This window comes from Hipposideros armiger, unplaced genomic scaffold (assembly GCF_001890085.2).
Source record: "Hipposideros armiger isolate ML-2016 unplaced genomic scaffold, ASM189008v1 scaffold_257, whole genome shotgun sequence".
NCBI lineage: Eukaryota > Metazoa > Chordata > Mammalia > Chiroptera > Hipposideridae > Hipposideros > Hipposideros armiger.
The window spans coordinates 488,447-501,927 of record NW_017731607.1 but is presented as its reverse complement, the minus strand read 5'-3'; the positions used below and the strand labels follow the sequence as shown (position 1 = coordinate 501,927).

General features: G+C 37.6%; 1 protein-coding gene across 3 annotated transcripts; it reads right to left on the bottom strand.

The window, feature by feature from the left end:
• Window positions 1–443: 443 nt before the first annotated feature.
• RFESD (Rieske Fe-S domain containing) lies at window positions 444–13,016 on the bottom strand. Of its 3 annotated transcripts, none has more exons than XM_019656290.1 (7): window positions 12,912–13,016; window positions 11,372–12,568; window positions 11,088–11,178; window positions 10,342–10,528; window positions 3,029–3,204; window positions 2,891–2,925; window positions 444–1,136 (listed from the first exon to the last, which is right to left on the bottom strand). In XM_019656290.1, the coding sequence occupies exons 5-7, from the start codon at window positions 3,201–3,203 to the stop codon at window positions 873–875; spliced, it is 474 nt and encodes a 157-aa protein (XP_019511835.1). In that variant the 5' UTR covers window position 3,204; window positions 10,342–10,528; window positions 11,088–11,178; window positions 11,372–12,568; window positions 12,912–13,016; the 3' UTR covers window positions 444–872. The 3 variants fall into 3 exon arrangements, with proteins under 3 accessions (XP_019511835.1, XP_019511837.1, XP_019511836.1); XM_019656292.1 differs by having other exon boundaries at window positions 12,362–12,568; XM_019656291.1 differs by lacking the exon at window positions 11,372–12,568 and having other exon boundaries at window positions 12,912–13,010.
• Between the last annotated feature and the right edge of the window lie 465 nt (window positions 13,017–13,481).

Genomic DNA, 13,481 nt, shown 5'->3' with positions numbered 1-13,481 from the left:
TAGTTGTACATACATACACGCAGTTCTCTAACACTAAGAAAACCTGTACTTGAAAATCTCACATAGGCATTCAGAGAATTTTGGCTCTCTGAATAGGAGACTTCACATCTCTTCGCATGGCTGGGCAGCAGCTGTGTGTGTCTTCCTGCTTTGAGACTGTTTGCCTTGCCTGGAGAGAAACTCAGCCGAGGTGTATTTGGTTTTGATGTCCAGCACATTAATAAGTTTCTTATTTTTAAATTCAGCATGTAAATTGATCCCGTTTTTGGAGTCATTTTTGAAGTGTAAAAAGTCTGTTATACATTTGGAAAAATCAAACAGTTAAGATTTAAGCATTTCAATGTATTTACATTTTACCTAAAAAAGTAATAATAACCAAATAGGGGAGATGGGGAATGCATCGAGGTATCAATGAAACAAGAATGGAAGAATACTGGTAATTGGTGAAGATGGGTTCATAAGAGTTTATTGTACTATTCTGTTTATTTTGTATATATTAAAAACCTTTTCTGTGATAAAATCTGCTACATCAAATTGGGATTTTCCCCACAAATTTTTCTTAGATCTTATTTTTTACCTTTTCTTCATTTTAGTCATTTTAAATAATTTTCATCCTTCTAAAAATGCACATACCAGACCCTAAACCTTCAGGTTCCAATCAATACAGAGGAATGGATGAAATGTATTCTATGGATACTGATAATAATCCTTACATCATATTCAGTACATGTACTTTTGAACCTCTCAGATTTACATGATTTTAAAAGATAAATAACAAATGTGCCTATGTTGGAAAAAGTTAATCGTCTTTGGTATTGAAGCAAGGTTAGTTTCAAAACATACAGAACATTTTTCATTGCCATGTAATTTTATCAGGAAGAACTCTTAATTACTTTGAAGTTTCCAGTGGCATAAAAATCAGAGTTACATTTAAAAGAGTCATTAGAAAGAGTCACATAAATATTTCCATTGTCCACTGTCACTGTATGAATCCTTTGCATTACTCCTTTGGAACACCACTTGGGTTTTGCTGATGGATCTTTAGGGTTTATAGACTGATACAGTCCTTCTCCTGTTGCCAAAGTAATTTTGTATTTATGCCAGGGGCAAACTATACACGATCGTCCGTCAAAATCCTGGGGAAGGAAATAATTGATTTAATAGTCTGACATTTCCAGTGTTCACAATAAACCTCAGATTCTGAATAGAATCTGTTGCCAAAGAACCAGGTTAAGGAACAGGCCAGCTTCTCTTTTTCCTCCCATTTACAAATTCAGCATAAGGCAGAACCTAATCTTTGCAGTCATCAAGTCCCTTCTGCAGCTGATTATAAACCCAGGGCGTTAGAGTTCTATCAGAAGATAACCAGTTTAGGTAACTATACCATGTGACTGCAGCTGTCCTGTTATCTATTAAATGTCAGCGTCACTTCCTTGGCAGAAATGAGGCAAGGGCTTCAGGTGCTTGTAAAAGAATCTTCACTAGCTGCTGGAAGAATGGTAAGCTTCAGATGGAAATTCAGGAGAGGTTACTAAAGGCATGAGTGCATGTGTTAATTGAAGAGTGATTTATGATCCAAAGTAGTCAATTCTCAACTTTTTAACTGTCTTAAAGCAGCTCCTCAAAGTTTAAAGAGCATGGAGTCACCAGCATCTTGTTTAAATGCAGATCTTGTTTAAATTCAGTGGCCTAGGGCGAGCACAGGTTCTGCATTTTGAGAACTACCAGGTGACACTAGTACGTGTGGTCCATGGACCACTCTTGGAGCAGCAAGGTCTTGCAGCTCTCATTATGTTCTGACAGGGAGGGAAATTCTTCCACATTATCCTCACCAGGGGCTTACATTTTTTCTCTACACCAGAAGTGCAGTAATACTGATATTGTATCCCCACAGAACTGTCCACAAACATTCACATTTTCATAATTCCAAAACTAATATTCATAATTTAAACACACATATGTCCTTTAACATGAGGGAAGATGTGGCATTAGATAGGAAGTGTAGAGAGAGTGTCACACTGGCTTAAGCTTGTACTTAATACCAGTCAGACAGACAGAGATCAGTATCATGAAGTAGAAAGCAAGAAATAAGACAGCTCGTTTGGGAAAGCAAAGAAATAAGACAGTTCTCCATTCCTTCCTCAGTTAAGCCTATGAAGTGTGGTTTTTCTCTCTCTTTACGTATATATACATATGTGTGTATATACATATATACATACACACACACATATACACACACTTGTATTACATTATAAAAGTAATATATACTCATTGGAAAAATTCAAACTGGGTGGAAGCATATAAAATAAAAACCAAATGCTGTTTTTTATTTTAAAAATGGGATTGCATTAGACCTGTTATTCTACCACTTGCTTTTTTAAATAAAAAATATATGGTTGTCATCCCTCCATAGCAACACATATAGAGCTGCTGCTTTAATTTAATAGTTGCACAGTATTCTATAGTATGGCTATTCATAATTTGTTTAAACTGTTTCCTATTGTTAGAACATTTAGGTTGCTGTAAATTTTTTTATTACAATAAATAATGTTACAATAAACCTCGTGTGTGTGTGTGTGTGTATACACACATATATATGCTATACATACACATATATATGTGTGTATATATATACTTTTGTGCAATTATATCTGTAGGGTAGATACTTCAGAGTATAACTGCTAGGTCAGAAGACATGCATATTTCTCATATTTATCTGTGAAATGGTTTTCTTTACATTGTAGGGCTGAGAATTCCTAGAATATTAGCAATTACAGTCAAAGCACTAAAATATAGTCCAAACGCAAATGTAAATTATTTTTGAATACAGAATGAAATGACAATATAAATAGCAAACATCTGAGTTTGTTGATAATAGATTTTTACATACCTCTATGTCTCCCAAATGTAAAGGTCCTCCTGAGTCTGAAAAGGAATTACATCTAGTCACTAAAGAAAACCTGAAGTTTTGATGGTTTTGTGGTTAGCAAACAAATATAAGATTTACAAAGGAAAAATAAACTCTTACGGTAACAGCGAATATCCATAGCATGATACTCTCCTTTGTGGTAGAAAATGACCACTTCTCTATCATGGACAACAGCTGTCATTCTTTCAGATTTTTTAATGTTATCTTCTCTGCCAACCCAGACAGCAGAATATGCCTTCATTTCAGGATCTTGTTCAGAGCCATTAAGATCCATGCTAGTTGAACCAAAAAAAGAAAAAAGAAAAAATTGCAAGTGGTCTTCACTAGTTTGGCTACAATAACTTCAGAGAGAATCATATTGTAAGATGTTTGATTTCTCTGAGATTAATGGAGGCATGTTTTGTAGCTATATAAAACACTTCTAAATGCCAGATTTTGTGTTAGAGGCTCTTAAAGTTTGCTAAAATTAGGGAGGACACCTCGCATTGAAGCTGGACTTGTCTTAGATTCATTTCAGTGTGTAAGATGGATAGTTTAGGACTCCTGAGACACAGAGACTCAAGTTTCACTATCCTTTTATTCCCGATCAAACTCAATGCTAAACATCATCTGGTTATTTTCCTGCTGAAGGTAGGATTCTATGATAGTCTAAATAGCCTTGGACCTCTTGGGTAAAGTGGCTCATGTGGTTTTGCCTGGAGTGGATGCCCAGCTTCTACGTATCCACTTGGTAACTATCCTAACAGAAGGGGATAGATGAATGGACAAGTTTCACTTTTTTAAATCAGAAAGTATCATTACTTTCTTCTGCCTTATTTGGGCATGCAAAGAGATGACTTTCTCTTCAATTAATTTATAGAAGTATGTAAACCTGTATTTCTAAACAAAGTTTTAGTAGAGAATTTGCAGGTGTATTCCTAAATATATTTTTTCTCAGCACAGATATTCAGCCTATTCTTTGAAAGCAACCCTTTCAGAGAGACTTTCTGTATAGCTTAAGAACATAGTCATAGTCTGTTAATTCCATGGGAGAAAGAAACATCATTATACATCAGTGTCAGGGATTTCAGGACCCATAGGAGGATTTTCCTGAGGGCCTCCCACATAGGAGTATTTTCTTTTTCTATGATAGTTTCTGAATATCAAAACTATACATCCTGTTTTTCAAGAACTTCTTTGTTTATTCTTTCTTCACTTCTAAGCCCAAATCTATCCTAATATTCCTACCCTTTTCCCATTAGAGTTGTTATTGCAAAGTTTCTGGAAACATTCCTCCCTATCAGGATAGAGACTGTGGTGCTCCATAACTTTCAGAAAGTGTAAAGAACCATTTATAATCTCAGGGGTGACAAAGAACTCTCTCCTGTAGGCAAGAGCATGTTTTGAATCTTTGCACGTAATAAAATAAAAATCACAAGACAGAAACTGAGACCACTCTCAAAGGGTTTTGCTTTCCCCCTTTATTTCCTAATAATTATATTGTCAGCTACCCCTGTGTGGTTTCTGCCCCCTGCTGGAGAATGGGAATCTTGAATCTTCCAGCTCTGCACCTGCATAAAGCAAGCTCGCTCCACTATATGGGTGGCCATGACAGAAGCTGCCTACAAAATTCAGGCATCAGATTCTATATGTACCTGGACCATTATCTTGGAGCAGGCCTACTTCAACCCCTGTATTGTATGGCAGAAATGAAAGGTGCATGGTAACATCTAATCACAACCGATTTTTATCTTTCAGACACTGATGGACAAGTGTCTTTGTAATCTATTTGGGGAAGAATGTATGTTTGAAAAAGTGAGCAGGCACAATTCTCAAGGAGTGGCTATTGACAATAATCTTTAGCATAGCAGCATTAGAAAATAAAAAGAAAATTTTCAACTATGAATTTTCGGATTCTTCTGCAAAGGTCACCTTCCTTGTTAGAGATGATCTTTCCTTTGGTAAATATTTTCTGAACACCCACTATGTGACTGCCACTTCAAGGAAGTAAAACAGATAAGGTCTCTGCTCTCCTAAAAATTATATTCTAGTTGGTGGGACCAATAATAAATAAATTACACAAGTAAGATAATTACACATTATCATAAGAGCCATGAAGAAAATGAACTGTATGATAAAGAGAAACGGGGAGGCTATTTTGCAAAGAATGGGTTAGGAAGGTGACTCTGATGACAGTTGAGCTGAATCCTGAAAAATATAAATGAACTAGACATGCTAAGAACTGGAGGAAGAGAAAGAATGCCAGGCTATAGGAACAGCAAATGCAAAAGCCTGAAGGGGGGGAAAAAAAAAGCTTGGTTAGTCTGAGGAACAGAAAGGAGACTGGAGCTTAATGAGACAGTGAGACAGACAGGAGCAGGTCATGCACATGGTGTATAGGTTTTATTCTAAGAGCAATGAGGAGGCACTGAAGGGTTTAAAGCAGGGAAGGGTGACATGATATGTTTTTAAAAGAAAGTCCTGGCTGTAGAGAATACATTATAGCAAAACAAGAGTGGAAGCGCAGAAATCAGAAAGCTATTGCACTGGTCCTTGGGAGAGAAGATGGTGGCTTGGGCCAAGGTGTGCACTCTGGGGGGAGAAAAAGTAATCATCATCATCATCATCATCATAGCAGTAACTACAATTATATTGTGCTAACTACACATCAGGTATTGTTTTAAGACTTGACATATATTTAACTCATTTAATTCCCCAACATATTACTACAAAGAAGGTTATTTTAAATTTATAGTTAGGAAACCGAGTGAGGCACAGAGAAGTTAGGCTGATGTACTAGGAATGAAGGAACAACAGTGAAAGACATAAATAAGGATAGCTCCCAGGTTTTAGGTTTGTACAACTAGGTGAATTGTGACTGTGATGGTAAAGACTGAGAAATAAATGGTATTTTGCAGGCATGGAAAATCAAGAACTAGCTACATTTTGCATATATTGAGTTTGAGGTACGTAAGAGATATCTAGGTGGAGATATCAAGTCAACAGTCAGATATGAGACTAAAATTGAGAACCACTAGAGAGAGAAATTCAGGAGTTTTCAAGTTACAGAATCACTTGGAGTGAGTGCGTAAAAAGGGAAGAAGTTCTAATACAATTTCTGAAGCATCATTTAAAGGTCAAGTGGAAGAGAGGTAAGACCAGTAGTGTCCAATCTATTGCTAAGAAAATGAAATTCATTCTCTGCTCACTTCTCTATCCTATATTCTCTTCAAATGGCAAATATTTGTAAGTGGTAACAAGCAAAAAAGACAAGGCAATGAGGTAAAATCCATTCCAGTGCTGGCCACCATTGTTTACTACATACTTTGAGTTCAAAGTATGTATTAAACAATCAATGGTACAGGAAGAAAGCATGGGTTTCCTAGGAAACACTGTGCTTAAATTTGGTTGTTTCATAAAGAGCTGGACCTACTTTATACCCTTTTCTCCTTGTAATTTCACTTACTCCCTAAACATCTACTGTCCCAGAAATCAAATAGTGGTTAATGTCCAAGTAAGGGCTTACATCCAAAATTAACTATTGGGTTGCCGGAAAAGTCATGATGTATTTTGTCTGTTTTTCAAATGTCACTTATTTATATAAAGAACAAACAACAATCAATGATATATTGCCCATTTTGTTCAATAACCTTTTGCCATCTTTCAGTAAGTTTCATACTTCCTCGTTCATAGAAGGACCTGTCTTTATTTACAAAAAACTGAACAAGGTGCTGATTTACAGCCTCATCTGAATTGAACGTTATACCACGCAAGGAGTTTTGAAGAGAGCGAAACAAGTGGAAGTCTGACGGCACAAGGTCAGGCGAGTATGGTGGGTGTGGCAGCACATCCCATCCAAGTTCCAATCATTTTTGACAGGTGATCAAACTTGTGTGTGGTCTCGTGTTGTCATGATGGAACACACCTCCTTTACAATTAATGAGCTCTGGACGTTTCTGGATGATGGATTTGTTCAAACTGTCCAATTGTCGACAGTATACATTTATATTGATTGTTTGATTCCTTGGTAGGCGCTCAAAAAATACAACACCTTTAAAATCCCACCACACTGAGAGCATAACCTTCCTCTGATGAATGTCTGCTTGCAATGTCATTTGAGGCAAATCATGACATCAGGACCAAGACCGTTTGCACACCACATTGTTGTAAACAATTCATTTCTCATCACCAGTTATCAGGTGCTTCAAAAAAAGATCGTTTTCCTCACGTTTAATGAGCATATTGCAGATGTTTATATGCGCTGTCAAATGAACTTCTTTGAGTTCATGTGGAAACCAAATATGGAGCTTGCTTACATATTCCAGCTTCTTCAGGTGGTCATGAACACTTGAATGATGGATGTTCAATGTTTCTGCAATCTCTCGTGTCATGTAACACGGGTTTGACTTGATCAATGCCTTTATTTTCTTATCATCAACATTGGTGGGCCTCCCTGTCCAAGGAGTGTTGTTGAGATCAAAATCATCAGCACGGAATTTTGTGAGCCATCGTTGGCACTGACATTCTTGTAGAGCATTGTCACCATAAACTTTATGCAATTTTTCACAAGTTTGATGTATGTTCTTCCCTTTATGGAAGTAAAACAGTAAAATATGGCAAAAATGCACAGTTTGGTCTCCTATCTTGAACTTGTAAAATCTCCAAAACTCAACCAAATTGCTCAATTTTTTTTAGAATGAAGCTAGAACTGTCAGCTGTCGAATGACATAGCAATAACATAGATGCGAATGACTCTAGTACTTCCAAAAATGAACTAGTGCCACCTGTTGCAAACATGCGTCATGACTTTTCCGACAACCCAATGTTACCATCCAGCATTGGTGGTAATAGCGGTGAGCATAGCTGCCTTCCAAAATTAACTATTACCCTTCTATTTTCCTTATATTTCTAAAGTTTGTGTATTCTTAAATATCCTTTGGCCAAATACAGAAATTAATACGTGAGAAAAATCAAGACTAAGAAATCTCTCAATATTGTTCATAGGGAATGGCTCAAGGGTCAACTCTACATAGTCCTTGAATTAAAATGATTCAAATACATCATTGTAAAACATTTAGGAACCATTCTTTGAAATTCAAGGTTAAGCACACAATCAGCCTTAAAAATGGCACACATGTTTCAACCCCACAGAACTCTTCAGTTATAATGTCTCAAATAGATGTTTATGTCCGGGACAAAATGTGTCCAAAACATTATGTCCAAAGCAAAATGTGACAATTGTAAAGGTTGTGGCAAGGCTGTTTCACTCAACATTTTCATTTTCAGTTCCATTTTAGTTATTTCATTATTTTATGGATATTTCATTGGAGTGGGAAACTACAGAAAGTTTGGGTAACTTGAGAAGTATACAACTTTGCCTTACAGAGGAGAAGGAATCACACACAGAAAAGGAAATGAATCAACGTGATGGCCCATGTTAGAACCAGATGCTGTTAAACATTAAGAAGTTTGCCATGGAATGCTCATGATACTAAACACACATACGCTTGTCTATAAGATATTTAACAAAGTTGTAAGTCACATGTCAACTTCAAATATTCTAATTTTAAGAAGATGAACCTTCCTAATCCACATCCTCTTCAAATACAGTAATATTGGGACATTTCATAAGAAGTTATACAGAGTGTTGTAGTCTCTTTCCTTGATCAACAGGAACCTGCCATTTTAATTTCACTCAAGTCTTAGGTTAATGTTTTACGTAAGACACATATATCCGACTTCTTTAAAAGGGGCGCTCGGGCTTTACTGTACCTAGTTTAGAATAATTACAAACTATAGACCCAGTCCCCTCCAAGAGGGAATATTTGTTACATGGAAGTGCCAAGAGGCTTCAGGCCTTCTGGTGGTTTCTCTAAATATTTATTTAATCCTGTATGACTAATTGGAAGTTTGGAATGTTAGGAGGAAAGGAGCATTGGCTTATTTAGCCTTTAAAAAAAATTGGGGTATAATTGACATACAACATTATGTTACTTCAAGGTATACAACATAATGATTTGATATTTGTATATATTGTGAAATGATCACCACAACGCCTAGTTAACATCCATCATGACACATAGTAACAGAATTTTTTTTCTTGTGATGAGAACTTCTAAGGTTTACTCTCTTAGCAACTTTCAAATAAGAGTATGGCTCATTTTAAAAGTTTAGAAAACAGAAATTATTATTAAGTAAAATCTCTACGTGACTGTGTTAGGAGTGACCTTTAGAAAGAAGAAATTTGAATTCAAAGTATGAAGGAAAGCATTACACAAATCAAGTTTAGGAAATTAGAGATGTCGAATTTGTATTCTGAAGTTTGCATTGTTAACCTTTGCTCTACCTAGTTAGTTTTAAGCAAGATGGTAAAAATAACACTTATGCTATTTTTAAAAATTATGTCACAACAATGAAAGCAAAAATATGGCTGACAGGAGGCTGGATTAGTACATCTTTAAACAGTTTGGAAGCTACACAAAGTACACGAATTGCTCAGGTGGTAGTATTTACTTCCACAGTGCTGGATGTGTAGCCTTTATCACATTTTGTGACAGAACAGACAGAGGAGCAATAATAAGAAACGTTGGAACAGACAGATTAATTGAAAGAGGGGGAAATAGGCTGAAGAAAAAGAAAGGAAAGAAATATGGAATCTACAACACATATAACAAACAGAGGATTAAGATGCAGAATATAGGAACTCTTACAAACCATAAAGAAAACGCCAAATAACCATAGAAAAATAGACAAAAGACAGGAACAAACATTTCATAGATGATGAAATCTGAGTGGCCACTAATCACATATAAAGATGCTCAACCTCAGTAGGAAAATGTAAAAGAAATGCAAAGCAAAGTCATAAATTGGATACTATTTTCCGTCCAACAAACTGGCAAGAACCTATACCAAGTATTGGCAAGTACATGGAGTAACTAATAGTGATGATATCAATAGTGCTGCCACAGTTTGGCATTACCTAATAAAGTTGAACATATTCATGACCCAATAATTCCACTTTCAGTATACTACAGACAAACATGCACAGATACACCAGGAGATGTGAACAAAAATGGTTATAATAGCAAATTAGACATGAAATAAAATCAATAGTAGAATGGATAATTTTTATATTCATTCAGTGAAATGCTGTGCAGCAGTAAAAAGAATGTATGACTACACTAACTTGGATTAATTTTTTAAATGTAACTTTAAATGAAAAAGATAATTAAAACCAGAGTGTGCTTCCGTTTTTATCAAGTGCAAAAATAGGCAAAAACCAAACAATATATTATTCATGAATACATGTATATAGAGTAAATTTATAAAGAAAAGCAAAGGGATAGTAAACACAAAATTTCTTAAATGTCTCAAAGTATTAAATTTTGTCTTATATTTACAATTACTTTTTCAATATTTAAGTTGTATCCTACCTTGTAATTATGTAGCAAATGATCCAAAAATCCAAGAAAAAGGAGGTAAAATGGCACTATCTTCAGAGAATATGCCTGTGCATAGATCATGAATGGACTATTCGAGAATTTTGTAGTGCTTATTTCAAAACTTGGCACTGCAGGAGCAAATAAATGTGTAGTTCTCTTTTCTTTTTCCAGGCAAAAACTAGAAAAGAAATACTAGTATCAAGCAAGTAACAAAATACATGAGATGTGGAGTAGCATCAAAAGGTATATAAGTTCTCCCTGACTCCCAAATAAATGAGAACCAAAGAAATTCCCCCCTCACGTTTCAGTCTCTTAGAACATACAGTCTTCTCAATGTTTGCCTTCAACCAAGGAAAACTGTAGTGAACTTTGCAGGGGCTGATAAGCAATGGGCAGAGAAAGCTGGCGCTAAATGATAAACATTTCAGAGAACTATGATTACAGTCTTTCATTTTGCTTAGGAAAGTAATATCTCGTCCTTCAAATACTTGTTCCCTCTATGTATCATAAATGGTTCTATTTATTTATATCTGGTGACTATTTATAATTAGCACCCATATTATTCTTAAATATTGTCAATATCATGGTCCATTCAGACAATAAGCGTCAATGTGTTCACCTTAATCACTGTTACTTTGACACAGTATTCATATGCTCCCACACATTTCCTTTATTCTGAATTCGCTTTAAGATAGTAGAATCTTAATAAAAAGAAAGTGAAAAATTAAACAGCTTACCCAGTTTGCAGGCTAGATGAAGAAAACTTCTTTCTGAAAAATTTAGAACTTGTTCTACAGCTGTCTTCAAGAAATATTTTTTGGCCTGCGCCTAAAAGTAGGTTTCCAAAGATGTTAACACCACATAAAATTACAAATTAGCTAAAAAAGACACAGCCTCTATTAGATACCTTTCCAGCATAGGAAATCCAAAAATTCAAAACCATGTTGAATTTTTAAAAGAACATAATTAAGTTTCCCTAAGACACTGCAGACAAAAGAGACATGAAATTAAAGGGACTTACTTGTTATTCCTCTTGAGCACTTACTAAGGTGTTTTTACTAAGTCTGGCGACTGGGCCTACATATTGTCAGAATGCATAGCTCCAGGGTATTACCCTTGCTTTTAGGTTCAGAGAAGAGAAATGCCTTACATAGTAGTTTTGTACCTTCTCTCTGGGCGGCAGAATGATAATAGATAAAACTAGCTATCCTTCAGTGAGTGCCAACTACTTGGACTCTGCATGAACCCACTGATGAACCCATATATGAGAGTTCATTAATCCTCACAAAACCCTAAGGGGTATTATACACTTTTTGTACATAAGGAAACTAAGGGTAAAGGACCCTTTTTTTTTTTTTTTTAGCTGAGCCATCCTACCACCTGTTGGCAGCTCAGCTCGGGCAGGGAATCGAACAAGAGACTCTGTTGTTCAGAGCTGGCATTCTTGAGTGAGCACTTAACCGAGCCACTCGGACGGCCCTCAAGGACCCTTTTTAACAAAAGCTTACCCAAACTCGCAAAGTAGCAGTCAAGATTCAAACCCAGATCTTATTAGTCTAAATTTGTGAACATTGGTATGTAAACCTTAATATTTCATCTAACTAGCATCCATGGATTTATAAAAACACATGGCCTGCAAGTAAATTATCTTGAAGGTACCAAACCTTTTAGCAGAGTGTGTGTGTGTGTGTGTGTGTGTGTGTGTATCTCACCATATATAATGGTCCTGAATTTTTTTAGATTTAGGAACTCTAATGTGCAAATGTCATATCAAATGTTTAAAACGGGATACTCCCCCAGTAACTGAATCAAGTCCCGCAGCCATTCTGGAATCCGCTGTCATTGTCTGTGATATTAGCAATCTGTGATCACCAGGTGAACTCGCCTGGGTTTGAACCCGGCTCTGAGCGCTGTGCTGCAGTAGGAAAGGCCGGCTCCATAAGGCTGTGGGGCATGGATGCGTCCCTACAGGTCAGGTGTTTAGAGGAGGGCTTTTCCGTGGGAGACACACCGTCACGTTAACTGTCTTGGCGAAGGTCCTTCCAGCTCTGCCAGTTTATGGGCACGTGACTTCAAGCTGTGTTTAACATTTTAGTAAAGACGGTCTGCAGTGGCTGGACCCGGGGCGGGGGGTGCTCAGTAACCAGAGACCGAATGAGCGGGGCTGTTCGGAGATGGATTGTTGCGCCCGCACACTTCAGGAGATGAATATCTGGGGCTGTAAAGACCCAGGGGCAGTTGTTATGCTTCAGAGCTCACAAAGGCCAGGAAAGCTGGTTAAAACCACCCCGCGTGCCACACTTAGGCGGCAGGTCCTGGGTGCGATCCGGACTCCAGTGAACATGCTCGCTGGGCCTCCCACTGACTGGGCGGAAGCCTGCCCAGGGCGTGAACGGTTAACGAACGCGGGACCGAGGCCCGGGAGGGCCTCAGGGCTCAGAGGCGCCGAGGGCAAAGGCCACAGGGCGGCCGCTCTCGCCAGCCGCAGGGTGCAGACGCGGCGGCCGCCGTCGCCGGAAGTCTGCGCCCACGCCCCCCGCCCCGGCGAGAACAGAGCTTACCCTCCTCGAGTCCCTCGCTCCGCCTCGGCGGGAGCGGCCCGCCGCCAACCGCGCGTGACTGCTGTCGCGCGAGCCACCGCGGCGGCCACCAAGCGAACCTCCGCGAGGCGGGGCGAAGCCGCCCACGTGACCCCGCCTGACAGCGACCTCTGACCAACCACGCTCCGCTAGGACCGAGTCTTAGTCATGAGTGACAATTGTAGGTGGCATCGATTTATTTTTAAGTGTTTGCAGATCTCACATTTATCCAAATTTTAAATCCACCCAGCGGTCTCACTTCTAATTTACCTGATAAAAATATTTGCAAAAGTTAGTCACAATGCTTGTAATCCACGTATAAAGATGTTTATTGCAAGAAAGAATGAGAATAGCTAAAGTGATCAACGGGAATGGTTAAATGAAGTACAGCGTAGACCTGTGAATTACTTGTACCTATAGAATACAATATGTAATGTGTTCTCTTTAGTGTAAAAAATTACTTCTAGAGATACAAATATGTAGCAGGTACATAGTCTTTTTCTTAAAAAAAAATCAGTAGTTGCTTGGGATAGTGATGAAGGATTTTCGCTT

Coding starts and splice junctions, on each gene's coding strand:
- RFESD (XM_019656290.1), bottom strand. CDS start 3,203: ATGGATCTTAATGGCTCTGAACAAGATCCTGAAATGAAGGCATATTCT. Junction 2,926..3,028: donor TATGGATATTCGCTGTTACC/GTAAGAGTTTAT, acceptor ATTCCTTTTCAG/ACTCAGGAGGACCTTTACAT. Junction 1,137..2,890: donor TACATTTGGGAGACATAGAG/GTATGTAAAAAT, acceptor TTCCTTCCCCAG/GATTTTGACGGACGATCGTG.